This window comes from Penicillium solitum (assembly GCF_028829755.1).
Source record: "Penicillium solitum strain IBT 25940 chromosome Unknown utg000001l_segment0_segment0, whole genome shotgun sequence".
Taxonomy (NCBI): Eukaryota; Fungi; Ascomycota; class Eurotiomycetes; order Eurotiales; family Aspergillaceae; genus Penicillium; species Penicillium solitum.
Window position 1 is genome coordinate 5999955 of NW_027072121.1, and position 26894 is coordinate 6026848.

General features: G+C 48.8%; 12 protein-coding genes across 12 annotated transcripts; 6 read left to right on the top strand and 6 right to left on the bottom strand.

The window, feature by feature from the left end:
* Positions 1-459: 459 nt before the first annotated feature.
* N7455_002275 (uncharacterized protein) lies at positions 460-2067 on the bottom strand (the record flags this gene model as incomplete). The annotated part of the gene is made up of 2 exons (XM_040951189.2): positions 460-1648; positions 1703-2067. 2 exons carry the CDS (start codon positions 2065-2067, stop codon positions 460-462), a joined length of 1554 nt encoding a protein of 517 aa, XP_040818451.2.
* A 392-nt stretch (positions 2068-2459) lies between these two features.
* N7455_002276 (uncharacterized protein) lies at positions 2460-3398 on the bottom strand (the record flags this gene model as incomplete). Its single annotated transcript, XM_040950939.2, has 4 exons — positions 2460-2569; positions 2649-2738; positions 2805-3047; positions 3113-3398. 4 exons carry the CDS (start codon positions 3396-3398, stop codon positions 2460-2462), a joined length of 729 nt encoding a protein of 242 aa, XP_040818395.2.
* An 833-nt stretch (positions 3399-4231) lies between these two features.
* N7455_002277 (dihydrodipicolinate synthase family protein) lies at positions 4232-5243 on the top strand (the record flags this gene model as incomplete). The annotated part of the gene is made up of 2 exons (XM_040951325.2): positions 4232-4627; positions 4695-5243. The coding sequence occupies 2 exons, from the start codon at positions 4232-4234 to the stop codon at positions 5241-5243; spliced, it is 945 nt and encodes a 314-aa protein (XP_040817698.2).
* Positions 5244-5714: 471 nt separating this feature from the next.
* N7455_002278 (NAD(P)-dependent oxidoreductase) lies at positions 5715-6826 on the bottom strand (the record flags this gene model as incomplete). Its single annotated transcript, XM_040951746.2, has 4 exons — positions 5715-6114; positions 6178-6506; positions 6560-6748; positions 6797-6826. The coding sequence occupies 4 exons, from the start codon at positions 6824-6826 to the stop codon at positions 5715-5717; spliced, it is 948 nt and encodes a 315-aa protein (XP_040817574.2).
* A 209-nt stretch (positions 6827-7035) lies between these two features.
* On the bottom strand, positions 7036-8541 carry N7455_002279 (uncharacterized protein; the record flags this gene model as incomplete). Its single annotated transcript, XM_040951411.2, has 2 exons — positions 7036-8343; positions 8407-8541. Coding segments are annotated over 2 exons (1443 nt in total), but the record flags the coding sequence as incomplete, so codon positions are not given.
* Positions 8542-8962: 421 nt separating this feature from the next.
* On the bottom strand, positions 8963-9575 carry N7455_002280 (uncharacterized protein; the record flags this gene model as incomplete). The annotated part of the gene is made up of 4 exons (XM_065604249.1): positions 8963-9197; positions 9288-9318; positions 9373-9400; positions 9462-9575. Coding segments are annotated over 4 exons (408 nt in total), but the record flags the coding sequence as incomplete, so codon positions are not given.
* Positions 9576-10063: 488 nt separating this feature from the next.
* N7455_002281 (uncharacterized protein) lies at positions 10064-12839 on the top strand (the record flags this gene model as incomplete). The annotated part of the gene is made up of 4 exons (XM_040951894.2): positions 10064-10147; positions 10200-10322; positions 10376-12415; positions 12480-12839. The coding sequence occupies exons 1-4, from the start codon at positions 10079-10081 to the stop codon at positions 12837-12839; spliced, it is 2592 nt and encodes an 863-aa protein (XP_040817866.2). The 5' UTR covers positions 10064-10078.
* A 209-nt stretch (positions 12840-13048) lies between these two features.
* N7455_002282 (glutathione S-transferase family protein) lies at positions 13049-13886 on the bottom strand (the record flags this gene model as incomplete). Its single annotated transcript, XM_040951847.2, has 3 exons — positions 13049-13422; positions 13481-13686; positions 13750-13886. 3 exons carry the CDS (start codon positions 13884-13886, stop codon positions 13049-13051), a joined length of 717 nt encoding a protein of 238 aa, XP_040817884.2.
* A 4186-nt stretch (positions 13887-18072) lies between these two features.
* N7455_002283 (uncharacterized protein) lies at positions 18073-20620 on the top strand (the record flags this gene model as incomplete). The annotated part of the gene is made up of 7 exons (XM_040951928.2): positions 18073-18113; positions 18169-18243; positions 18313-18576; positions 18627-19756; positions 19824-19938; positions 19998-20270; positions 20500-20620. 7 exons carry the CDS (start codon positions 18073-18075, stop codon positions 20618-20620), a joined length of 2019 nt encoding a protein of 672 aa, XP_040817639.2.
* Positions 20621-21280: 660 nt separating this feature from the next.
* N7455_002284 (uncharacterized protein) lies at positions 21281-23463 on the top strand (the record flags this gene model as incomplete). The annotated part of the gene is made up of 3 exons (XM_040951186.2): positions 21281-22310; positions 22371-22699; positions 22749-23463. The coding sequence occupies 3 exons, from the start codon at positions 21281-21283 to the stop codon at positions 23157-23159; spliced, it is 1770 nt and encodes a 589-aa protein (XP_040817720.1). The 3' UTR covers positions 23160-23463.
* A 349-nt stretch (positions 23464-23812) lies between these two features.
* On the top strand, positions 23813-24462 carry N7455_002285 (oligoribonuclease; the record flags this gene model as incomplete). The annotated part of the gene is made up of 2 exons (XM_040951989.2): positions 23813-23872; positions 23947-24462. The coding sequence occupies exons 1-2, from the start codon at positions 23825-23827 to the stop codon at positions 24460-24462; spliced, it is 564 nt and encodes a 187-aa protein (XP_040817849.2). The 5' UTR covers positions 23813-23824.
* A 517-nt stretch (positions 24463-24979) lies between these two features.
* pgmA (phosphoglucomutase PGM2) lies at positions 24980-26754 on the top strand (the record flags this gene model as incomplete). Its single annotated transcript, XM_040951675.2, has 3 exons — positions 24980-25032; positions 25083-25384; positions 25442-26754. 3 exons carry the CDS (start codon positions 24980-24982, stop codon positions 26752-26754), a joined length of 1668 nt encoding a protein of 555 aa, XP_040817650.2.
* Between the last annotated feature and the right edge of the window lie 140 nt (positions 26755-26894).

Here is a 26894-nt window from a genome sequence, read left to right on the forward strand (position 1 = left end):
CAAAACCCTCCATAGTAGGAAGCCTCCTAGGTACACATTAATCTCTGCGATTTGCCGTGTATGTCCAAATCTACTTGTGTAAGTCCATAACAAAAACCTCAGTTCCTGTTTAGGACCTAGGGGGGCTATAGTCCGAGTTCGACACATCTCTATGAGCGACCCACTCTCTAGAATCTTAATTTTTCTCATATATTAGAATTGATTCATATTTTTTATAAAAAAAGTGACCAAATGATGCAATAAATTCGAGTGAAGGACAAATGGGAAAGGCCCTGTTTGCTAGATACATGTAGGTAGTAGATATCTCATCAATATCCCATGAGCCTAAGTGATATCATGGTACAGTCCTAGTAAATACGAATATTCTACCTACTTTGCTTGCTCAAGATTAGTCAGGAAAGACTCGAATGAGGCATACCAAAGATACCATGATCCTTGCTCAAGCGTAGAGAATCACAGTCACAGTACATATCGAAAGGCTGGCTGCTCAAAATCCGTCAAATCCAGGAATTCAGAACCAGGCGTAGCATGTGCAGTATCAGGATCCTCGGTTGCCTTGCGGTCTCGCCTCTTGTTCTCCAGGATGTTGATCACCCGAATTGCTACCAAGGTGACCGCTGCCAGAGCATACATGATGGCAACCATCAGCTTTCCATCGAAATATTCAGGCGATTGGCTTGAACGGAACGTTTGAGGACCGATCCAGTTTCCAGCTGCGTAGGCCACAATCTGAAGACCGTTCACTGTTGCTTTCTTGGTATACCCTAGGGTGTTATTGGAAATCATCACCATAACGAGACACCAGGCAGTTCCAGCGGCGCCAATGAAGTAGTATCCTACCAGCAAGCCGGCTTTGGCATGAGCGGGGATCACAATCATCATGATCCCGCCGATCATGGGGATCAGAATGGCGATTATGGCAAAGAGGGTGCGATCAAAGAACCGATCAGAGAGATAGGTCAATCCCAATTTGCAAGTAATGTCCACGAGACCCATCGGCATGTTCAAAATCAGGGACATGCGACTGGAAAATCCAAAGGAGCTAATGATGATAGAGCCAAAGGTCGTGATTCCCCCGTTAGGGATGTTCATCAGAAGCGAGAATAGGACGTAAAGATATGTGCGTGGGTCGCGGAATGCTTCGAAGAATTGGGGCCATTTCCATGTTTGATTGCCGATTCCTTGGAAGTTGCCCCGAATGCGATCAACGGCAATAAGTTTCTCGCGGTGATTCAAGAACCGGGCCTGGACTTGATTGTCGGGCATGTACCACAAATATAATATACCCGTTACAACAGTGGGCAGGCCAAATACTAAAAAGAGGATTTTCCAGACAGCGATAGTAGTGCCATGTACACCCGCTAGGCCGTATGCAATGGGCCCAATAAGCAGCTGGGCCAATCCGTTACAACTGAGCCAAAGGCCCATGCGTCTGGCTTGTTCCTCTTGTTTATACCAGCAAGAAGTGAACAAGACAAAGGCGGGCGTAACTGTTGCCTCAAATGCGCCTAGGAAGAAACGGACGCACAGTAGGCTCGCATAGTTATGAGTGGCTGCGTGGCAGACGAGTGCGATACCCCAGAGCAGGATATTGGCCGAGGCGTATTTGCCCAGGGGCAGGCGGCGAAGCAGATACGTGGTGGGGAATCTAGGCTTATGCATTAACAACCTGTAGAAGATAGCAACAGGAGAACAGACTTACTCCCAAAAGATATATCCAGCATAGAAAATACTCGAGACCCAGCTATATTGCTGCGAGTCGGGGTCCAAATGAGTGTCTTCACGAATGCCCATGAGCGAGGCATAATTCAATGATGTTTTGTCGGCAAACTGAATCAAATAGACCCAACAGAGCAAGGGCATGAGGACCCGATCGATTTTGGATAAAACCTTCTTGGCCTCATCGGGGGTATATTCAATCTCCTCTGCGTTCATGAATTGGAGAGCAGGATCAAGGTCCCGGATCTCACGGTGCTTAAGGTCTCCATCCTGAATGTCCATGACTGCTTGCGCCGTGTCACGCTTTGATGGAACCTCAGATAGCTTCATATCGTTTGACACTGTCATGTTGTCTCAGTTGATGCACCTCTGTACAACAGAGCCTCAAATGCCAGAATCATGAAGCCATGGCTTCCTCTTTAAATCCCCCTCGTTTGATATTGGGTTATCGGAAAGGCTGTTTGACAGCCTATGGGGAAGTTAGCCAAGCTTCAAGCTGTACCCCGGAATTTTTGGAGGTGGACATATCCTGGTGGAGCTCCATTTTGAGCCGGGGGGCTTGTGGACGGGCTTATCAGCTTATCACAAGATTAGGGTTGTTGGGTCCACGGGGATGCCCACCTGGCCCCTGGGAGGTGACGTGTCCGATTGTAGATAGCAATTTAATGGACTTTGGGATTATCTATCTGACTCAATTATGTTCATTTCTGATACCTGCCATAGTCCAAAAATAATCCATCTTATCGCGTCACTGTCTGATTTATGCATTCCGCGACATACCGAACATTGGTCCCGTTCAGGCCCGCGATAGATACCCTCGAGCTCTCAGCCATATAGATATGGTATTCCTCTATGTCACGCATATGTCAGTTAGCCTTCACAGGACGAATACAATTTCCGCTGTGAACATATGTTTCCCGATCACTTACTTTGTAAATGGTGTACTTGATCCGGCGTGAGACCGAGAATGCAAAACATTCCTTTTTGTTCAGTGATGCGCTTCCAGTCTCCAGGGGTGCCTAACAAACAATCAGAGATATTCCACATCGAATCCCAAACGTGACTAAGGGGTTGGGCAAGCGTACAAAGTTTGGTCAACCCTTGGTATAATTGCCATCGCATTTCCGCGATTCGCGAACTCATCGTGACAAGATCTTTCCTCCACTGCGCGTAAAACTCCTCGTCTTCTAAAACCGCTGCTACGATCCGCGCGCCGAATGCAGGGGGATTAGATATTTCAGCTCGGATCATTCGGGCCAAACTTGACTCGACGGCAGCTGCGATAGTGGGAGTATTCGACGAAAAGGCACATAATCCGACACGCTCACCTTAATATTTTCGAAACAGGTTAGCATAAGACGGAGAAGTAATACCACTGTAATTATGTTCATACCGTAGAGACCCATGCTTTTGGCAAAAGAAAGACACACGGCGATCTCAAGACCAAGCTCATCGGCAAAATATCGAATGGCAAATGCATCGCGATCGTAGTCGCCCGAGGTCAACCCTAAGTACGCGGCATCAAAGAGGGGGAATAGCTGCCGCTCCTTTACAATAGCGCCGATATGCTTCCATTGGTCTACACTGCAGTCCCATCCGCTTGGGTTATGGGCGCTGGCATGAAACACAAAGATGGACTTTGGGGCTGCCTCCTCAAGTGTTTGGACCAACGATTGCATATCGACACCGGCATCAGACGAATAATTGAACTCGCGAACTGCGAAGCCAATTGATTCAAAAACCTGGCGGTGATTTGACCAGCTGGGCTTGGTTATATATACGGTTGTATCGCAACCTAGGGCCTGCTTAAGCAGTGTTCCCGCGATGTGGAGTGCCCCAGTGCCAGACAGAGCTTGACAGGATGCGACCTGGAGGATGTCAAAATTTCAATTTCCAGAATGATTGCCAGAAAGGCGGTTGAATATCACTCACTCGGCCTTCCCGAATTGCAGCAGATTGTTTGCCAAAGACCAAATCCGTAGCCAGTGTCCGAAACTATGGGAGCCCTAGGATCGGGAGATATTCATGGTTCGAGTTCTTGGTTTTCTCTTTTGCCGATCGCACCGCGGGCAAGATCCAAGGGTTGCCATTTTCATCCTAGTATGTTCCTTGCCCAAGATTCGCTTTGCGCGCATCTGGATCCGCATTGTATGTTTTGGTGAGCTCGAAGATAGCATCCGGAGGCGTATAGTTCACAATCTCGAAAAACGAAGGAGAAACAGAGCCCATTGTGCCGGGTAAGTGGAAAGTGATTTTGAAAGTGAGTAGAAGAAATACAACAAAAAAGAGAGTAGCAAAATCAATGGAGTTGGTTATATTAGCCTTGATTGCGTTATGTGCCTTTCAATAGCAGCGGAGCCCCGCGATGGAGAGCATGGTGGAGCTCCACCGACAATGCGATATACCAGCCGAACTCAATAAATAAGAGGACAACTAGGAGCGATAAATAGCAATCAGGCGCTAAATATGGTCAGCATTTCTTCAATTCCTCAGATTCAAAAATGATAACGAAATGGCAACGGCAAAGCCCAACTTCGGTGTCTATACACCACTAGTGACGTTCGTCGAGGACGACGAGTCCCTCGATCTCCAAAGCACTTTGGCTCATGCAAAGCGCATGGCCGAAGGTGGGGTTGCTGGGCTTGTCCTTCAGGGAAGCAATGGAGAGGCCCCTCACCTTGATCATAGCGAGCGCAAGTCTCTGGTGCGCCCTATCCGCGACCACCTTGATCACCTGGGTTACGCAGGATTGCAGTTGATTGTCGGTTGCGGCGCACCTAGTGTACGGGAAACACTATCCTATATCTCAGAGGCCAAAGCTTCCGGTGCCAATTTCGCCCTCGTGTTACCACCAGCATACTGGGTTACAGCCATGAATGCATCCGTTATTGAAAAGTTCTTCCACGATGTAAGAAGCCCGAAAAAAATAAACCCGCTCTCGTGTTTTGATGACCTAACAATACTTGAAAATGCAGGTTGCATCTCAATCCGAGCTTCCCGTCCTCATTTATAACTTCCCTGGCGTGACAGGGGGCATCGACATCAGTTCCGATTCCATCATTCGCTTAGCCCAGTCCAATCCAAATATTGTCGGATGCAAGCTCACCTGCGGCAACGTTGGAAAGCTTCAGCGTGTCTCATCAGCACTTTCAGGAACATTATTTGCTACTTTTGGTGGAAAGTCGGACTTTTTCCTTCCTGCGCTCGTCGCTGGGTCGAACGGCATTATTGCCGCACTCGCCAACATTGTACCCAAGCTGCACGTGGAGGTGCTGCGATACTATGAAAAGGGTGAGCTTCAGGAAGCACAAGAGCTTCAATCCAAGCTCAGTCATGCCGACTGGGCTCTTACCAAGGTAGGCATCGCGGGTGTTAAAGCTATCGTGTCCCATCATTTCGGATACGGCACAGGCCGGGGACGCAGACCAGTAGGGAACACAACGATCGCGACCTTGAGTCAAGAAATTGTGGCTCCAATAAATGAGGTGGTTGATTTGGAGAAACTGTTGGGACCAAATGCCTAGGTGCTTTGTTTATCAGACGTCCACCTGCTATACACAGTTAGCTTCTCTTTATTTGGAGAGAATACAGAACCTTCTGCAGCCCTCTCTTGCCAGAGACTTTTTGTAATTAGGTATGGGATTGGTAGGGCTACGTACATATTCTGGAATGAGTAAATAAACGTGAGCAGTATATACTATCTAGCTAGTTAGGAGCTTTAATTCCGCCAATGAAAATTTTGTGATTTCATTATAGCAATTTAAGCTGTATGTAGAAAAGCAACTGCTAACATCAATTACCAGATGCCTTCTCTGGATTCTAGAACTTAATGCTCTTAATAGCTAATTCACATACGCGGCAACATATAGAGCCTTGCTGTTTATTTAGCGAAAAGAAAAGGGGGAAGGGACACGTCAGGAATGGAAGAATGAATCTTATATCAATATTTTAATTGCAAACATAAAAGACTTTCTATTTAGCCAAGGGCAAAAGGCTCAGTTTCCCTGGCGACTGTTTTCGCTCCAGAAAGATAGACCCGCTTCCCTTCGCGCTGTTCCATAAATAGCTGAACTATCCAAGCACTCACCGGCATATTCTCGCGCTGAAGTAAGACGATTTGATGCAGTTTCGAGCGTTGGAAGACGAGTTAAATGACTGGCAGCGATGGAGAGAGCGTGCTTCATGTCTTTGCTTGCAAGGGCTGCTGCAAACCCGGGAGACGTGTCCAGCTGCGGTGCATATGCGCCAGTAGTAATGCGTTTTGAGTAGCTTTCGAGCACGGGACCAAACATATTGCCAATAAATTCCTCCAGCTGTTGATTGCCGATCCCTGTCACTTCGGCAAATACTTGTGCTTCGGCAATCACTTCCATGAAGCTGATAACGAGGACATTCCTAGAAAAATGGAGTAGTTAGCCCAATGTTGATGATCGTTTCGAATATTGCATGGATTCCCACCCCGATATTTTGAGAAGGCTGGATTTTTTCACATCTTCTCCCATGTCAATGATGCTGCGTCCCATGGCCATAATAAGAGGTTTGATTGTCTCAACCGCCCCAACAGGTCCGGCTACCGCAAAAATCAGCTTCCCAGCGGCTGCCACGGAGCTAGCACCAAACACTGGAGCAGTTATAAATGCTGCACCGTATTCGCCGAGGCGAGACGTGGCCCATTTTGACGTGTCTGGGTGAATAGTAGAAGTGTCTACAAACGTTTTGCCTTTCAATGAATCACTCGCGACCAGGGCCTTATTAAATAGTTCAATGAGGACATCGTCAGTGGAGATCTATTTTTCTTCGTCAATACAGCGTACATCGTTATAAAAAGCAAATGCCCTACCATTGTAAAGATTACATCCGAATTTCGGACGAGATCTTCAAAATTATCTTCAGGTATGGCACCTTCATCGCGAAGAAGATCACCCTTTGACAAACTGCGATTGCTGTAACGAAGTGGTGACAAATTGTTGCTCTGAAGATGTTTTTGGAGATTGAGGGACATTCCTAGCCCCATCGATCCGAGGCCATACTACTCCCGATCAGCAAATAGGCAATCAAATAAGGGATTATGACATACCCAGCCAACTCTCAGTGTGGACGACGTCATTCTCTTTATATTGCAGCTCGATTTGAAAGCTTTGCGAAAGCCTTTTAGCTTGTTCGCACGTTTTATAAACGGATTGCGGCCAAGGTTGACCTAACTGAAGAGGAGCCCCAACGGGGTCATGTGGAGCTCCACCTGTCCACTTGGTGTACCCACCGTCCACTCACTCCGATAACAAGCTTGAGCCTTCAATGTTGAACCCCGCAACGGGTTTACTCGGCCCCAGTACCTGGGATTTCGCCCAACACAGCCAGCATGGAAGGCCCGATCCCCCATAGGGACCTTCGCTGACAGAAGGCTTTGATCAAATTGACAAATAGTGACTCGCCTTCATCGAGGAGACTCACGAAAGCCTCTCGATTCATGGTCCATAAACGAGGGTCTCGGGTCACAGTATTCTCTGCGGGGAAATGGAGAAGAGCGGACTCCATGAGGGTGTTGAATATCAACATGCAGGATTCGGAGATCCTTGGGAGTTCGTTGAAAGTGTCCAAGTGGTGACGGATATCGGTGCTTGCGCGTTTGAGTGCTCCCCAGATACATAGTAAAACACCGTAACTGGCCACCGAGACCCAAGGGGCTTCGCGGACCACTTTATCCTGCTCCTCCCCGGAGATGGTAGATAGTGCTCCAGATAAATCATTCAGAAGAGCCACAATTCCCTCATCACCACCGACGTGGCGAGGAACAAGAGGTGCTGATCGCCGAATCGCGACAAGGTTCCCTTGGGTCAGATGGGTGGAAGCAGCCATCCCAGCTATCAAGCTGTTATCCACAATACCTGCTATTAAAAGCTGATCAGGGCGACATAGACTGATCTTGATAGAAGAGATGAAGAGCTCATTCGTTCTCCATAGGAGAAACTGGGGACTGTCGCCGGTGTAAGCCTGCTTCTTAACAATTTTCGTGATTGTTTCTATTGCCGTGTGCACTTGTTTATTCTGACCCTGGGTCAGTATATGGAACGGATTGGGATCGGACGGACTTGGCGGCATTTGATAGTAACACCGCGTAAAGTCCCGTACAAGAGCGCCCATGTTCGTCAGAACGCAAAATGCGGCAAAGGGGGATGCTTCTAGCGCTGCTAGAAGTTGTGGGTCCGGTGTTTCGGTCATGAGCTGCTGAGTAGCAATTGTCAGAGATGCCGTCCCTAAGCCGCGTGGCCCGTGTAACAGACTGTTGGCTATTGTAAAAGTCGAAAGTCCAAAGTTCTCATTGAATCTCAGAAGCCATATCTGAGAGTTTTTGGCTTCCCACAGATTGATAGGGAAGGGAAGTTCCCAGCCAAGTTCCATCGGTGACATCAAAGGCCGAGAATTGCAAGGCGAAAATGTGTGTGAATCTAGGAAGACTAGAGTATACAACGACAGTCTCATCGATTCGGTGGTGATATAGGACGTCCACCGCGTATAGAGAGTTTGCGAATCATCCCCGGGTGAATTGAAATCAAGTTGGTACATCCAAGACTGAGCATCTGGCATAGCGATACCCTGTTGGGAAAGACCAATTTCGTGTACAGCCTATTTCAAAAGATAAGCCTAGGTAAAGGGTGGGGGGAGGATATTGTAGAAGATAATACAGACATCAACAAGTTGCCGCAGCATCTTTTTCACGGTCTGGAATTGGCCTGCTTCACTTGCGTATACCCCGTAGATTATATAGAGAAGCCACGCTTGTATGACCCAGGGCTGTCTGATCTCACTGCAATTCAAGGAAACCTATTTCAATATTGATTAGAACGTCTTTTTCAAAGAACACCATAGTAAGGTCTCATCAAGTACCATGTGCCGAAGCTCTTCCTGTCCACTTTGCCATATATCTTGACGCCAGTGTGCAAGAGCTTGGGTTTCCTCATGATCATACAAGTTGGGAGAAAATAAACTCCCAATGACAGTGACGGCCTTTAGCAGTAACTTCGGCGTCGATGATACAATGAATGTAGGTCGATGCAACAGAGGGAAAGACGGGTGGAAATGCTCAAAATACTGTTTGACGTATGCTTCTTCGCTATTAGCGTGGTTACTGTGAGTCAAGTTTCCATTGTTAGATGTGTGATTGCAAATCGACGAGCCCCCCTTTATGTAGAACAAGCATCGGGGGCATTTAACACAAATCGGCCCAAGGCAAGCAAGCATACCTCGGCGAGGAAGAGGAAAAGCTCTGGGGTAATTCAGTAGCAAATGTACTATGCTCTTCCCAGAAAGCTTCGTCGGTCACAACACGTTCGGTTGGGTTGCGGGTGGTGGTCAGAGGTGACGATACGCCGACCATTGCCTGGGGGGTATGGATACCCTCCCACGGCACCTGCGGCTGAGATGTCTGGATTGGGGACCCTGTCGCGCGGCAACGATCACCATGTCGTTTATACACGTCGCTGCAAAATTATCAGTGTTATTGCAATGCATGGCGGATATGAAAATGGAAAGAAGACCTTCGAGAGAATCGAGCATAACATCTGCTACACTGAAAATTTTTGCGCGAAGCACCACCGTGGCCTTGTAGAGCATCAATATTTGATTTTCTAGGAAGGAATATTCATGCAAACTTACGTGCACGCTTATGCCGCTGTAGATTTTCCTGCGGCAGATCGGATCCGCGTGAGGACTAGGTAGAGAAGATAAGGAGCTGGGGTACTTACACTCCGCGTAAACAACTTTGAGCATTGATCACAGGGAAACGGACGATGTTGGTCGACACCGCTGGTCATACCTGAGGTGCTAGTGTTTTGATTCGTTTCGTTCATTTCGTTCATATGTTCATTTTATGGGGGATTGAATACAGAGGGGGCTCGGGAAAGAGAGGGCCCCGGGCCTTGACTACGGGCGCACGTGCCATTATCTTCTCTTAGCTTCAACCTTCAATGTTTGAACATTACATATAACTAATGTTAATATATATAACATTCAAGATATATAGGATCTCGGTATTATTAGGCTCTACATGAAATACATGAAATGGGGGTGGAAAGGTTTCGATCGACAGACATTATCAGGAACATATATATCTGTGTGGATACGTAACCTCCGCCGGTCATCTTTAAGGTTACATATCCCCTGTCCATCGAACTTGCCTTATTATCTTTATATTTTGTTGCATTCAAATGTTCAAATAACAAGAGTCTACATATTTACTAAACCCCAAAAGGTTAAGTTGAAATACCCCAAGTACCCAGGTGTAAGCACAACGTTGCAAGTGGACCCAGGCAGACTCCGATCCTTTCAACGTCACCTCGTCTGAACCATTTACTTGCAATCCATGACCTCAAAAGAAATCAACAATCAAGTCAGAATGGTTTCTTTGGATCTTCAAAAACAGGTTGGCCAGGTAAATAATCCCTGAAACCCCTCCTTGGTGAATCTCTCACTGACAATCGCAGCTCTTCGCGGTGGGGTTCTATGGCTGCACCCCAAGCCCCGAAATCAAGACTTTGATCCATGACTACCACGTTGGAGGCATCGTCCTCTTCTCACGCAATATTGAAAGCGCAGAACAGCTTCAGGTGCGATATCCAAGGTTATATTGTCCTTGATTGGCTTAACTAATCTTCTCTAGGCCTTGACACTGGCTTTACAAAATGAAGCCAAACTGGCCGGACATGAGCGCCCACTGTTGATCGGAATTGATCAAGAGAATGGACTAGTCACTCGAATTTCTCCCCCGATCGCTGCTCAGGTACCAGGACCTATGGCACTTGGCGCCACCTATGACCCTGAGTGTGCCTATAGTGCGGGGAAAGCCACGGGGGAAACTTTGAGTTTCTTCGGGATTAACATGAACTATGCACCAGTCTGCGATATTAACTCAGAGCCCTTGAATCCAGTTATTGGTGTACGCAGCCCTGGCGATGACCCTGAATTTGTGGGCCGGTTTGCGAGTGCGGCCGCGCGGGGTCTGCGGGAACAAAACATTGTCCCCAGTGTAAAGCATTTTCCAGGTCATGGAGACACGGCTGTTGACTCGCATTACGGACTACCGGTCATTCCTAAGACAAGGGATCAGCTGGAGCGCTGCGAGTTGATTCCCTTTAGGCGGGCTGTCGCTGAAGGCATAGAGACCGTCATGACTGCTCATATCTCGTTGCCCTGTATCGATCTCACGCGACCTGCAACACTTTCTCCGGATGTTATGGGAATTTTGCGCAAGGATATGGCCTATGATGGTATGATCATCACAGACTGCCTGGAGATGGATGGAATCCGCGCCACATACGGTACAGAGGAAGGCTCGGTGCTAGCATTGCGCGCTGGTAGCGATAGCATCATGATCTGCCATACCTTTGACGTGCAGGTGGCTTCGATCAAGAGAGTTTGCGAAGCAATAAAGTCCGGCACAATCGATCAATCGCGACTGGCGGACGCTTGCCGCCATGTTGCTACGGTGAAGGACAAGTTTTTGAACTGGGACGCCGCTCTTCGGCAATCCAGTCTCGCAGACCTGAGCTCGCTGAACAATAGAATTGCCGAGACAACGATGGATATATATTCGCGGTCGACCACACTCGTTCGTGACAAGAATGGCGTTCTCCCCCTGTCAAAGACTTCAATCATCATATTCCTCTTCCCCGGAGACAAGACCCCAGTCGGTGGTGCTGTAGATGGCGAGGGGACGGGGAAGCCAGGACTATATCAGTCCAACAGATACCTTGATGTGCTGCGGCAACACAACAACTCCATTGCTGAGATCAGATACGGAGCGACCGGTCTGACTTCGGAGCAATGGCGAACACTTGAAGTCGCCGATGTGGTGATTTTTACATCACTCAATGCAAAAGAGTCGCCATACCAGGAGTCTCTGGGCCTGGAACTTGCTGAACGTGTTGAATCATTGGTGCATATTGCTGCCTGCAACCCTTATGACTTCCTTGATGCTCCTAATGTCAAGACTTATATTACCACATACGAGCCGACTATCGAGGCATTCTCTGTGGCTGCCGATATCATGTTCGGAGCGTTGGTCCCGACAGGCGCTCTTCCCGTGGGAACGAATGCTTTGGCAAAGACCTCCGCGGCAGTAACGCCATTTGACGCACAAAGAGATCTGGATGAGGTGGTCGACGTCTGGGCCGCTGCTCTCCCGACCTACCTCGTCCCCACGAAAAGTTTGCGGTCTATGATAGTACGCCCGTATGGCCACCATTTCGTCGCGCACATTGGATCTCAGCTAGTAGGCTTCTGTCTGGCTTACACAAATGCCGACAGTGCACCAGACACCGTGTATATCTCAGTTCTTGCTGTGTCACCAAAGTACCAACACCAAGGCGTTGGAATTGCCCTGCTGGAAGAAACGAGAGCATACTACCGGGCAAAGTTTGGCTTCAATAACGTGAAGCTGGGCAGCTCATTCCCCCGCTTTTGGCCTGGGATTCCCCAGGACCTTCCAGAAACAGTGCAGCATTTCTTTAATCATCGTGGTTTCCGACTCAGTTCTCCCAGTGCCCGAGCTGTCGACTTGTACCAAGATATTCGGAACTTCCAGTCGCCAGAGAAGTATATCACTCGTGCCCGGGAACGAGGTTTCCGCTTCGCGCCATTGAAATCTGAAGATTACGAGGCCTGTCTGGTTGGTCAAAGAAGGAATTTCTCTAAGAACGGGGTAAGATTCCTGTGTTATCATCACGCTTATACTTTATTAAAATCTATACTAACGTGTTACAAAGAGCTGGGTGGGGGCATACGTCGCATTACACCCTGACAAGTATCCCGACAGTGTGATGACCGCATTCGACTCCCAAGGCCAGCAGGTTGGCTGGACGTTGATGCTCGGTCCATCAGACGCTCTGAACGAGTCCTGGGCATTCCCCCAAGCCTGTGGTCCGAACACAGGACTGATTGGTGCTGTGGGAATTGATGAATCCCACCGCAAGTATGGCATTGGGTTAGCATTGATCTGCCATGCTATTGAAAACATGAAGCAACGAGGTATTGAAGGCGTCTTTGTAGACTGGGTTGCACTCGATGGGTGGTATGAGCAGGTTGGTTTTGAGACTTGGCGAAGCTACAAACCCGGAGAGCTTTGAGTATTCTATCGCTATCGGCTCTTTGTTTATTCTTTAAGAGTTTGGCTCTGATTGCTAGAAGCATTGATGTAACTAATTCACACCTTTGAAATGGAATCACCTTTCTGAGATGCAAGGATGAATCTTATGATATTGTTGCCAGGAGCTTGACTTGTTCCTTGTTAAATTTGTTTTTGGCCCTATCATCAGAAACCCCCAAGATATCACTATCAATGTTGGTCGGAAGTTGTCATGGCATCAATCTTGGCCCGGAAATTCCGGAAGATTTCTGCCTTCTGCTCAGGAGTCCTACTCGAATGGGGAACATCTACCCCCTTTTGAACAGCAGCACGCTTATCAATCTCCTCGACCCACTTCTTCAAAGCGGGGAACTCAGACAGGTCAATCTCCAAGGAAACAGGAGCACCACGAACCCAAGAGAAACTCGCAATATCGGCAATAGTATACTTCTCACCCGCCAGGTAAGGGCTTTCCTTCAACCGCGACTCGAGAACCGAATAGAGACGCCTCGTCTCGTTGATATACCGCTGAATAGCGTAATCGGAGCGCGTATTGGCGAAGAGACGGAAATGGTTCGCTTGTCCTGTTTGGTATTAGAGGGAGATCAAATCACACGTATAAGGTGAATTATCTGCACGCACCTTGCATAGGCCCGAGTCCAGCCATCTGGAACATTAACCACGATGTTTGTTCGACGTGCTCGGGAGTGCCAGGAGCGTAACTGATCTTGCGGTCGGTATCGTACTTGTCGACTAGATATGTCATGATTGCTCCGCTCTCGAAAACCCGCTGCGAGCCATCGAGTAGAGCGGGGATGCGGCCATTGGGGTTAATCTTCAGGAACCATCTATTGAATGGGTTTCATCAGTACATTGTGAGATATCGTGCTGAGTAGTGGAGAGAGTTGTACTCTTCCTTTTGTGGATTTGAGCTGGAGGTGATATCAATGCCTTCAGCTTTATAAGGTAAACCAAGCTCCTCGAGGGTGATGGATGCTTTGATGCCATTCGGCGTGGGCCAGGTGTAAAGGGTAATGTTCGAAGACATGGTAGAATATGGGTAAAATCTTGCGATTTGAGATAGTAAGGATACAGTACCCAGTGAACGAGAGAACATCTGGAATAATGACAAGACGCAACCTTGGAAGTAACCTTATATAAGGAGCTGAGGATGCTTATTTGTCAGCTCCCCGCAATAAATCCATCCATGGATACCGAGGAGATAAGATGGCGTCATGTCACACGAGCTTGACTAAACATCAGCCGAAGTACTCCGTACGGAGATCCATTTTGTTAGGGTGTGTGGTCACGTAAATGTTTAGGAGAAGTGTAGGGACAAGAGTAGGAAATCGCTGAGGCTTGACATGGCCATAGGAATTGCCATGCAAGCTGGTGAACAGATGAAAAGTTGTTAGAGACAAACTAGCTACACAGAGTCCTCTATATCAAAAAAGAAATAAATACTCTTGCCGTATTCACCCAATAGTTAATTTACTTCTAGTGTACATATATCAGAACGCCGCCTTTTATTCCATTCTACAGTTTACGACTGGCCATCCTACAAGTAGACCTAGAAAGACATCTGAAAAGGAAGTTAAAAAGAATCTAAAGTGTAATTATAGCTATAAGGTGTGTAATATTAACCTAAAACAACCTGTGTAGACTCCAGGGCTTAATATTTAGATTATCCAACTCCAATATCCTTCCGAGGTTACAAGGTTTCTCCAACCTTGGAAGGTGCCCAGGTGAAGTCCACGGGTTACATACATACCTACCTAGATGGATATTCACCTGATGGTATGTATATATGTATTTGCCTGCGGCCCACATCTTCCACTTCAATCCACACTCAAATCTAACAGGCGGAGAGCTGTTCCAGATCACTTCCCCAGAAACGCTGGGTGAGACTATCGCTATTATGAAGGAAGAAAGGCGGCGAAAAGGTCTGCGACAGAAGAGACTCGCTTGAAGTAGTCATACTTATCTTTGCTTCTATAAATCTTCCGGGCAGCTAAATATACATCCAATATTCAAACCGTCACTCTCTACTACCACTCCCTCCGGGCATGGGCTCGGCTGCTCCAGTTGCGATCACCGAGATTCTTTGAGAATTACCCCTGGGTTCATCTACTGAAAGGCTACAATGGAGCAAATGGGGATGCTCATGGCATTTCGCTACGGTGGAAAGGGGCCCGGACACCCGATGACCAACATTCTCTCCCTGGGGCGACCTGAAAAAGGGTGACAGACCCTTGCTTCAATTGCCAAGAGCGTCTACGCATGCACGGCGGAATACTTGCTAACTTTTCTCGCTGCAGCGGATTAGTTGGAGGTCATACTTGAGACATTTTGGAGTGCTGCAGGTTACGGCCGGTCTATCGGAAGGTGGTAGAACCAAATCCCAGCTCGTTTCTCGTCCACTCAACGATGAGGACTTAAACGGGGAAGCAAAGCGTTTGAGTACTAGACATCATTGGATATATATGTCGGATTGACCTTGGTAAAACCAAAGAGGAACTACAAACCCAAAACCATTGAAATGATACTTCTTTGGCCATAATTGATTAAGCTTTTAGCCCCCTGTATAGGAAATATCGATTCCCATGGGGACATGTTACTGTCGTTTTCTTTGTTTGAAACCAAGGCAACACTACCATCAAGAAAAAGCAATTTAGTTGCTAGCTTGTCTTGATTCAAGGTTAGATAATATGCGGTTGTTTTCAAACACTTGTCATTTTATAACCGCATCAACCCGCCTGGGTCTTTGATGGAAGGATTCTAGCTCTGTCGCTTATAGAACTCTTAATGTACATTTTCTTCCACTTCCGAAGCTGTTTTCCAGTGTAAAGCAAAAGCAAAATGGGTACAACATCTCATAATTGCCATAAGCCTGCGATGACTCTAGATGAATGGTAGACTTATTTCTATATTTGCTTTGCCCCTTGCAGCAGGGCACACAGATGATACCCTCCCAAGGATGCATTGACCATGTGAATTGCTCGGCGGTTTAAGAGTCACCACATGGTAGGGCGTGCAGGCACCCGCAAGGGCAATCCCTTTCTGGAAGGACAGATGCTCTTCTATACGGAGTAGCATAGCCCAGGATCTAGTATGGCACATGGCACATATCAGGTTTGGACGCTTGATCGGTAATGTTACCACGCTATTTTTCCCATTAAGAGCTAGTTTAGGAATTGCCCCATAGAACACACAAGGGGCACTCTGCATCTGACATGTCAATTACATACTACTTTCCAAGGCGCAGGGCAAGCCGAAAATGGATCAAAGGTAACCAACTCCAAGGGATGTGAATCTCAGTATTCTTTCGCAAATTGTGTCATGACTCGGGGCGTTGAGAGGTTACAAAAGCATCTCCAAATATTTCCTCAAGGGATGAACACATTGGGGTAGAAAGTTGTCGATCCCCACATGGCCAGCCACGAGCACTTTAGCGTTGCAACCCCCAGACACGGCCCGCTCGAGCCTCGAGAACCATGTCGCCGGAGACGGTCACCGTCCGCTTCCTGAAGTTGATGAGTGATGATGCGATCATCTTTTAATGTGCTTGAATCGCATCAGCACTTACGCCACATTCCAAGGAACACACATTGGGTTTGGTTTGACTTGGCAAGATAATCATCGAGTTGGAATAATTGCCGGGTCTAGGGTTACTTTGTCTAACGCCACTAACGCCAATTGCGCTCTTAGCTGGAGGGGGGGAAACGCACGGTAACTCTTACGGGGCACACGGCTTGTAGGACATGATTTCACCTGCAAAGATCGGGATCGAGTATCCTTGGATCAAAGGAAAGCCTTCATTTCACCCGATATTGTGCCACGACTTTTAATGCCGGGTGGTTGGGCTCCGAGAGTAATTCATCCCCGAGGATTTGACTTTTTCCTATTCCGTACAAAGTCCTCCTTTCGTACACGGGATTGTACTAGCGTGAGACTTCGACCCCAACTTTGGAAGCAAATAATACCTACCTAGGTAGATGTCGTTTTCCCCGTAATTTGCCCCGGATTTCCACTTTTTTTCTTCTACCTTTTTACCGAATTCGGAAAAGGGTTCAAGTTTAGATGTTCGCTATAAAGTATTTAGGTCATTTAGGTCATTTAGATCTCGCTCAATGCGAGTCCAAAAGGTAAAATGTATTGGCCACGTGAAACTCTAAGCCTCGTGAAGTCACCGGAAACAACCTGAGGGGCAGGGATTACCGTGATTTGAGGCTAATTTAGCGCCAATAAATTGGCTGGTCCTTAGCCATATGCCTAAATTATTTTCGCCAATCACAATTCTGGCCCCTGCCTACAACTAGAGGCGACTACCATAACCTGGTGCCTTTGGACGACGAATGTGGCGCTCGCCCGGAGATGCCAATATCGAGAGCGGCGATCCTGATACTTCATGACAATTGCTTTTTTTTAAACTGAATCTGATGGGAATTAGGGTTGTAGGACTCAATTGCATAACATGGAGACAACGGCCCCCCGCCATCAGTAGGAAGTAAACCTGGGGCTTAACAGCAGCAGGCTTGCTTTCACCTCAGACTTGAACAGGTCTAGACAGGGATCCCAGTACAGGGCGAGAGATCCTAGAGGGGTTCTTTTCCAGGTGCATGTAGCTATACTTGGGCCGAGAGACTTGTTCATACTTGTTTCTAGTACTTGGCATTAGGGAAGGTAGCAGAGCACTTTCAATGTAGTATTTTGCCGAGACCAAGTCCTTCCACTTGAGGCCGAAGGCTTAGCGTAAGAGTGGAGTATGTCTTTCTTGTATCTCCATTTTTTTTTAGGGTTTGAAGTTTCCCCATGGGCAATTCAACGCGGGCCCCCAGATTAAATCCGTTTCGGGAAGTAGATCAGAGGGAAGTCATGACAAAAGGCTGCCCTTTTTTGGATTTACCCGTGAGCCTTGGGCATATTTTATTCTAGCCAATGAGATTGTGTATCTCTTGTCAAACGGACTGGTCTGGGAAAGGATTAGATACAGAATATAAAAGGGTGCCCCTTCCCCAAGGTCGATAGTTACCATTCATAACTTCGTTTGTTTCTGACACTCATCAAACGAGCTACTGCGGTAACTAGAGTCATTAGTTGGTTTTCCAACTCTTACTCTCCATTCAACTTTCTCTTTTTTCTTTCTTCCACATCAGAAGAGTCAACTTAGCCCACAGCCTCTGGTTTCTTTCTTAGTTGCTATCAACAGCTCGACCAGGCACCAGGTCCTCAAAATGGTTCAGGAGGCCATCACTCAGGTCGGCTCTAGCCAGCGGTAAGATTTCCATGTTTCTTGTGCGCTTCGCAATGCTCACGTCGATCTCATATAGTTCCAGCAATGATCAAAACAGTGTGGAGAAGGGATACGTCGAGCAAGTTGACCTTCAAAACAATGTTTCCGCCAGGTAGGCTCCACTCATTTGATTCCCCGGTCATATATTGCCTTTCCCCCTCAGTTCACTAACATCAACCAGAATCAAGAACCCTTTGGCCAACTTGACCAAGAATCAGGTGCTGCGCGACGTGGAGGAGTTTGCCGAGGAATACAACGTGACAGACATCCTACCCGAGTTGAAAAAAGGTGCGCTAGTTGCGCGTGATCCTACCGAGTTTGAGACAGTGGCAGGCTTGACTGAGCCGGAGCTCACTGCCCTGCGTGACGAAGTGCTTCACAAATGGCGCCAGCCTAGATCACTCTACTTCACCATCATCCTGTGCTCTATTGGTGCAGCAGTGCAGTATGTTATTTTCCCAATATGCCTTAGTTACACCCCTAACATGAATACAGAGGATGGGATCAGACTGGCTCCAATGGTGCTAACCTGTCATTCCCCGATGCTTTTGGTATATCAGACGATCCCGAAAAGAGCGCTCAGGCCGAGCGGAACCTATGGCTCATCGGCATCGTCAATGCTGCTCCCTACATCGCCAGTGCTTGCCTTGGATGCTGGCTCTCGGATCCATGTAATCGGATCCTGGGCCGCCGCGGTACAATCTTCGCCTCGTCTATCTTTTGTGTCCTTACCCCCATTGGCTCTGCAGTGGCCCAGAGCTGGGTACAGTTGTTTGTGGTCCGTCTTCTCTTGGGTATTGGAATGGGTTTGAAGGCCTCGACAATTCCAATCTTTTGCGCTGAGAATACTCCTGCTGTTATCCGCGGTGGTCTAGTCATGTCCTGGCAGCTTTGGACCGCTTTTGGCATTTTCCTCGGATTCAGTGCCAACCTTGCCGTCAAGGATACTGGCAAAATATCCTGGCGTCTACAGCTCGGATCGGCCTTTATCCCGGCTATCCCTCTCCTATTTGGGGTTTACTTCTGCCCAGAGTCACCTCGCTGGTACATTCGACGTGGCGAGATGGGCAAGGCGTACCGGTCTCTGTGCCGTCTCCGCAACACGTCTTTGCAGGCTGCTCGCGACCTTTACTACATCCATGCCCAGATCAAGATTGAGATGGACCTAATTGGCAAGAGCAACTATGTCACCCGTTTCATTGAGCTGTTCACTATTCCTCGCGTCCGCCGTGCCACTCTTGCTTCGTTCGTTGTCATGATCGCCCAGCAGATGTGCGGTATCAACATCGTTGCCTTTTACTCGTCAACTGTCTTCAAGAACGCGGGCGCAAATGATACACAGGCTTTGTTTGCTTCCTGGGGATTTGGGTTGGTTAACTTTGTGTTCGCTTTCCCTGCCATCTGGACTATCGATACATATGGCCGCCGGACTCTGCTTCTGTTCACTTTCCCGCAGATGGCATGGACTTTGCTCGGCGCTGCTTTCTGTTTCTGGACTCCCGAGGGTACGGGTCACCTGGCTTCAATCGCTTTCTTCGTGTTCTTGTTCGCTGCGTTCTATTCGCCTGGTGAAGGACCCGTGCCGTTCACTTATTCGGCGGAGGTATTCCCTCTTTCCCATCGTGGTATGTTTTTCACTTTCACTTTCTCCTTTCCTCTTAATATGGTTTCTGGAACTAACATTGATATCAGAGGTTGGCATGTCCTGGGCTGTGGCAACCTGTCTAGGTTGGGCTGCCGTGCTTGGAATCACGTTCCCCAAAATGTTGAGTACAATGACTGCAACTGGAGCATTCGGATTTTATGCGTGAGTCTTTCTGCCGATATTACAGTTTTCTCATCAAGTTCTCTAACGATTGTATTTAGTGGTCTGAACGTCACTGCAATGGTTATGATTTTCCTCTGGGTTCCCGAAACCAAGCAGCGCACTCTCGAAGAGTTGGATTATATTTTCGCGGTTCCTACTCGGGTGCACATGAAGTATCAAGTCACCAAAGCGCTACCGTACTGGTTCAAGCGTTACATTTTCCGCCAGAATGTTGAGCTGGAGCCTCTTTACCAGTTTGACCATCTTGCGAGTGGGAATGGGGATGTTGCCGTGTCGCGGAAACAGAGTATTGTTTCTGACCATGTTAAGTCGTAGGTTAGTCTGGTCAACGTCTGATTTTTTTGGATGCGGGTCGCGGTTTTTGTTCCCACGGGCATTAGAACCGGCGGACTGGCATTTGGCTCCGTTTTTTCTTTTTAATATTTGGAAATTGAGATGATTAATAATGCACTATTGATTTTGGAAATGAAATTTATCTCAAGAACCACCTTTTGATATCAGAAGAGGGTATAGTACCCCATCATGCCCAGGTGGTTATAGTAGGGAAAGTGTGCTCCACCAGGTTTCGCAGAATCCATGGTTGCTGGGGGATCAGCTGATGTGGAGATATGATCAGGACAAGTTGAATGTTGGCATGATGGGTATGATGGGTATTGTTTAAAGGGGGATCAATAAGGGCAAATAATAAGATTTCACTAGGTAGAGTCATGGGATAAAGTATAAATGACCATAAATGAATCTCAATGGCCATAAATGTAGGCTGTAGCCTACTATAGGCTTGATAGGTGTATCACGTGGGAGCTCGGGGGGATGGCAACGCTCATGTTTTGGTCCACTCCCGCCCCTCACCCTTTTCCCTTGAAAGAGAGCTCAGGTCTACTTTTACTTTCACTCCTTCTGTTCGCATTTTGAGGTTGTGTGTGCCCACTTGAGCCCAGGAACCTCATTGTCGTGTCTTCGGATCCAATCCTCAGGAAATTTAGGATCCCCTCGTCATCGTGACCCTCATTTTTTGAGCCCCAGAAACAAACACACCAGCAGCTGCAGTGGAGCTCAAGGAACTGCTGTGGGCTGCTGGGTGAGTCGAAACCCACTACCTTGACCGCCTCCCGCCTATAGCTTATTCTCTCAACACCCACGAGGGAGCAAAAAAAAAAACAAACTAAGAAAGAAGTTCACCTATCCTCAATTTGGTGTCACTTCTCTCGTGTTTTTGCCCGAAGTATTTCTTGTCTTAGCTGCGGGGCAGATCTGGCCCTGCGCCTTCGTTGGACTCCTCCCCACAGTGCAACATCCATATCCCACTTAACCCTTTCCCACCATGCCCTGCTTTAAAGGGCTTGCCGTGAGCATCCACACGCCCGATGGCCCGATCTCCGAATATTCCATTCAACGCCATTCTCGAGCTTCGCGCATAGGTTGTTTCATTCCTGTTCCTCCACCCAAAATTCCCGAATCTGGGGCCGGCAAAGCGGAACAATCAACTTTCGCCATTTCCGTCACCCTCCTGAACCCCGAGCAAGATGTTCCTTACTCGACCCCAAAGCCGACAGCAGACTGCCCCTCGCCGAAACCAAAAGTCGTGGGCAAATTGCCCGGTGAGCCAGGTCAAGTCGCCGGGACGGTCGCACCATACCAAGGCTTGACAAACTCAGCAAACGAGACCGTGGCTGCATACATCTACTTTGACGGAAGACAGAAGGAGGAGGTGGCTACACTACTGCGGCGAGGAGAAGAGACATGGGTGAATTCACGCTGGGTCAGCGTCCCGGATAGCGAAGGCGGGGGAATTGCCGAGCGCGAGTTCTTGTTCCGCGAGGTCGGTCTGGAGCGCTGGCTCAACGGATTGGACCTGGAAGGCAAGGATGCCGCAGCCAAGATTGAACGCAGGCGACAAAAGATGGAGAAACGACGGGCGAAGCGCGCCGCTGAGGAAGATCCGACTGCCATGGAAATGGAGGACAATCATCCTACCAAGTCCAAGACCATTATGCGATACGGGAATGATGAAAAGTCGCCCCTCGAGGATGTTTCAGACGACGACCTCTCCTCCGACTCTGACGACGACGATCCAATTCCCGAGACAGCGGGCCAGATTAAGGTTGCTTTGTTCCGAGTTCTGGCGTCGGGAGAAATCAAGCGGGGCGAGTACTCCCCGCAGTTTGATGCACACGACGATGAGGAGGGTGGTCAAGATAACAGCGGCGGAGGAGATGCCGATGTTGACCACACCACAAGTTTCGCGAAGCCTAAGTCACTCGACCCGAAGACCATTAGTACGCAAACTGTTACTGGCATTGACCCGAGTGATAAGCCATACGCTGTATTCACTTTTATGTACCGTGGTGAACGTGAGTATTCTCTACATCACTCTTGATGGGAATTGTTTCTAATTTTACATGAACATGTAGGCCAATTGCAGAAGATGGGTATCTTGAAAGATCCCAAGGTGCAAGAGACGCCTATTGCCACGAAGCGCAAGTCCATACAAGCTGATTTCGCAAACCTCGGCCCTATCAAGCCTGGGGGTTCTGTTGGATTCCTTAATTTCCGGGAGAACGAAGCCAAGCCGCGGAAGGGCAAGAAGAGCGTCGATGAAATGGACAGTGATGACGACGACACCGACAATCCCATACTTGGCAAGGCAGACGATGAAGAAGCCAAGGATGACGATCGGTTCTTGTCTCCAGATGACATTCAACGCCAGGGAGAGCTAGCGGAAAGCCTGCGGAAGATTCGAGTAGGTACAATCTTAACATTCCATTGGTGCTTTATTAACAACCCCACAGCTCAAGCGCCAGCACTCCGCCGAACCACCTGGAGCCAGTGTCGGTGACTCTGCCGATACGCCGGCTTCCGGATCCGGATCGACGCCACCCGCAAACGAGCGCTCAGCAACACCACCAAAGGCTGCTGCAACTGGATCTGCCGGTGGGCCCTCCGAGCCATCTCAGCCAGCTGCTGAACCAGATGATGGCCTTTTCGGTAGTCCGCTGAAGAAACAGCGCGCAAGTGTTTCTACTGCAGATGAGAATGCCCTCAGACGCCGGATCGCAGAGTCGTCCGGTAGAATCAATGAAGTTCTGGGCTCTTCCGCTCCAGCAGAATCAACTTTGACCAGTCCGAAGATATTCGCAGATGGGTTCAGTCTTGCACCTGATCTTTCCGCTGGACCCCCAGCAACCGATGAGGAGTTGTAAGCCCGCAATTATCGAAAATAGTTTACTTCTGGGTGGTCGGATCTCGAGATCCCCGTTTGAGCCATTGGGCCTGACAGGCTACTACTCTTCGCTTTGGAAAGCATTGGTCGTTTTTGCTGTGATCCTATGGATCGATTAGGATTTTGCGAGTTAGCGGAATCCTCATTGCCATTTACCGGGTCCTCTGGACGGTCATATGTATTGCTTTTCTACAATTACGCCGTTATGTCCACTACCTACAATACAGGGAACACGTTGAGAGAGAAATACATTTGCTGCACCGATCAGGGCAGCTTGATCATAATTTTAAATCCAGAAATAAACGTAGGTGGAGAGAAGTAATTATATACATTGTAGACTAGATATTCCCAAGATTCCCGAGGTCCATTTGACTACGTTTGTTGAGCATTGACTGAAACAGCTTAAAACACGATAAGCTTCTAAACCCTGAAGGCTCCGGCAGAAACAAATATACCCTATTTTAAACTCCCCAACTACACATCCATGCTCAGAAGTATCTTTCTACCTGCATCTGCATTACGCAGTGTTCTGGCCCAGCCCGGCTTTCTCCACCAAGTCAGAGATTCTGCCAAGCACCCAATTGCACCTCAAATCATTAACAGCTTCAATAGCCCAGAATAACCCCCATCCGCCACAAATCCACCATGCCGCTCGAACGCTCAACAGATCCTTTGGTCTGGATCGACTGCGAGGTACGTCCAGACACCCCATCTCCGACCCAACACCCTATGCGTTTCGCAATTCCCCACCACTAACTTCCCACCAGATGACAGGCCTGAATCCAGAAACCGACAAGATCCTCCAGATCTGCTGTTTCATCACAGATGCCCAATTAAACCTCCTCGAACCGACCGGCTTCGAAACCGTCATCCATGTCCCAGACTCCACCCTCGACGCGATGTCGCAGTGGTGCATCGACACACACGGCCGCACGGGCCTCACCGCCGCCGTGCGCGCCTCGACCACCTCCCCCTCCACCGCCGCCGACTCTCTCCTCGCCTACATCCGCCAGCACGTCCCGGTCCCGCGCACTGCCCTCCTCGCAGGCAATAGTGTTCACGCCGATAAAGCTTTTCTTGCTTGTGCGCCGTACTCACAGGTGCTGGATCATCTGCATTATCGCATTCTGGATGTTAGTTCGTTGAAGGAGGCGGCGCGGAGGTGGGGAAGTGATCAGATGCTTGAGCAGGTCCCCCCTAAGCGGGAGGTTCATCTTGCCAGGGATGATATTCTTGAAAGTATTGAGGAGATGCGGTTTTACAAGGAGAAGCTGTTTGGGTGAATGTGGCTGATATTGTGGCTTGCTTGTCTCTGTTACTCTGAGACATGGGTCTGGGGGCTATTTTTAAAACTCTGCTTGTTGAAATTGACCTTGACTACGGAGTACCTATTTGTAAGGTGAAAAGGGATCATCAATGTACACTCCATGTACAATATACTTCGGAAGAATGTTGTACCAAAGACATTATTTTGAATTCCCCCACGGGAATGATCTGCGGTGGGGGTAATTTGAAAGAGGTACCTTGACAGATAACTTGTAGATTGGACTGAATAGAACAAATCAGAGAGCCTTTAAGCTGCACGAAGTGTAGGGAGTCCAGACATATATTTAAATTAAATATTCGAATGTGGCAAAGTACAATATACACAAGAGTACTAGTGGAATGATAAACACATGACGCCAAACATTGGCCCCTCCCCCGTGGAGCTCAACAAGTCGGTGAACTTCTCTCTCGAACTTCTTCCCCCTTCTTCTTCTTTTCTCCTTACTACCTTTTCCCCTCCAATCTTATTCCATCATGTCTGTCCAGACGGTCTCCATCCAGCCCTTCACTGACCAGAAGCCTGGAACGTACGTTGCTCATTGCCCCGCAATTGAACTGCCAGCTAACTTGCTCCCAGCTCCGGTCTTCGCAAGAAGGTCAAGGTCTTCCAACAGGACAACTACTCCGAATCGTTCATTACTAGCATTCTTCTATCAATCCCCGAGGGTGTTGAGGGTTCCTTCCTCGTCATTGGTGGCGATGGCCGTTACTACAACCCCGAGGTCATCTCCAAGATCGCAAAGATCAGTGCCGCCTATGGCGTGAAGAAGCTCTTGGTTGGACAGCATGGCATTATGAGCACCCCAGCTGCTAGCAACCTCATTCGTGTGAGGAAGGCAACTGGTGGTATCCTCTTGACTGCCAGTCACAACCCCGGTGGTAAGTGATGGTCAGGAGTATAACACGATCTGTTGGATACTGACCGAACACTCCCAGGTCCTGAGAACGACTTTGGTATCAAGTACAACTTGGCCAACGGTGCTCCCGCCCCCGAGGGCGTTACCGACAAGATCTTCGAGACCGCGAAGACCCTCACCTCCTACAAATACCTTGATGTTCCCGATGTCGATACCTCCACCATCGGCATCAAGAACTACGGCCCCCTCGAGGTTGAGATCGTTCACTCTACCGCCGACTACGTGACCATGATGAAGGAGATCTTCGATTTCGATTTGATCAAGGAGTTCCTCAGCTCCCACAAGGACTTCAAGGTCCTGTTCGACGGCATGCACGGTGTGACCGGACCCTACGGCGTGGATATCTTCGTCAAGGAGCTCGGTCTGCCCACCAGCAGCACAATGAACTGCCAGCCCAAGCCGGACTTTGGCGGCGGTCACCCCGACCCCAACCTCGTGTACGCCCACGAGCTCGTCGAGGCCGTCGACGCCAACGGCGTGCACTTCGGTGCCGCCAGTGATGGTGACGGCGACCGTAACATGATCTACGGTGCCAACAGCTTCGTCTCCCCCGGTGACAGCTTGGCCATCATCGCCCACCACGCCAAGCTCATCCCCTACTTCCAGAAGCAGGGTGTATACGGCTTGGCCCGCTCAATGCCCACCTCCGGAGCCGTAGACCGCGTGGCCAAGGCCCAGGGTCTGCAGAGCTACGAGGTGCCCACCGGCTGGAAGTTCTTCTGCAACCTGTTCGACGAGAAGAAGATGTCGATCTGTGGTGAAGAGAGCTTCGGCACTGGCAGCAACCACATCCGCGAGAAGGACGGCCTGTGGGCCGTCGTGGCCTGGTTGAACATCATTGCCGGTGTTGCCAAGCAGAAGCCCAACGAGACCCCCAGCATTGGCTCTATCCAGAACGAGTTCTGGCAGACCTACGGCCGCACCTTCTTCACCCGCTACGACTACGAGAACGTCGACAGCGAGGGCGCCAACAAGGTCGTCGGTACTCTGTCCGACTTGGTCGACAACCGCGACACCTTCATTGGTTCGGACATCGCCGGCCGCAAGGTCGTCGACGCTGGCAACTTCTCCTACACTGACCTCGACGGTAGCGTCTCTAAGAACCAGGGTCTGTACACCAAGTTCGATGATGGCAGCCGCATTGTCGTTCGTCTTTCCGGCACCGGCAGCAGCGGTGCCACTATCCGTCTGTACGTTGAGCGCTACGAGGCCGACAAGTCCAAGTTCGGTCTCACTGCTCAGGAGTACCTGGCTGATAACATCTCGCTTGCCCTCTCTTTGCTCAAGTTCAAGGAGTATGTTGGCCGCGAGGAGCCTGATGTTAAGACCTAAGTTTGCTTAGGTTGTTAGGGTTAATGTGGAACCTGCTGGATGGGGATCACCTTTTAATTGTTTGCAGTTCTGTCTGAACGCGAGAAGAATGATGATCGAAAAGCAGGATCAAGATTAAAATATTATACTTTGTCATGAAG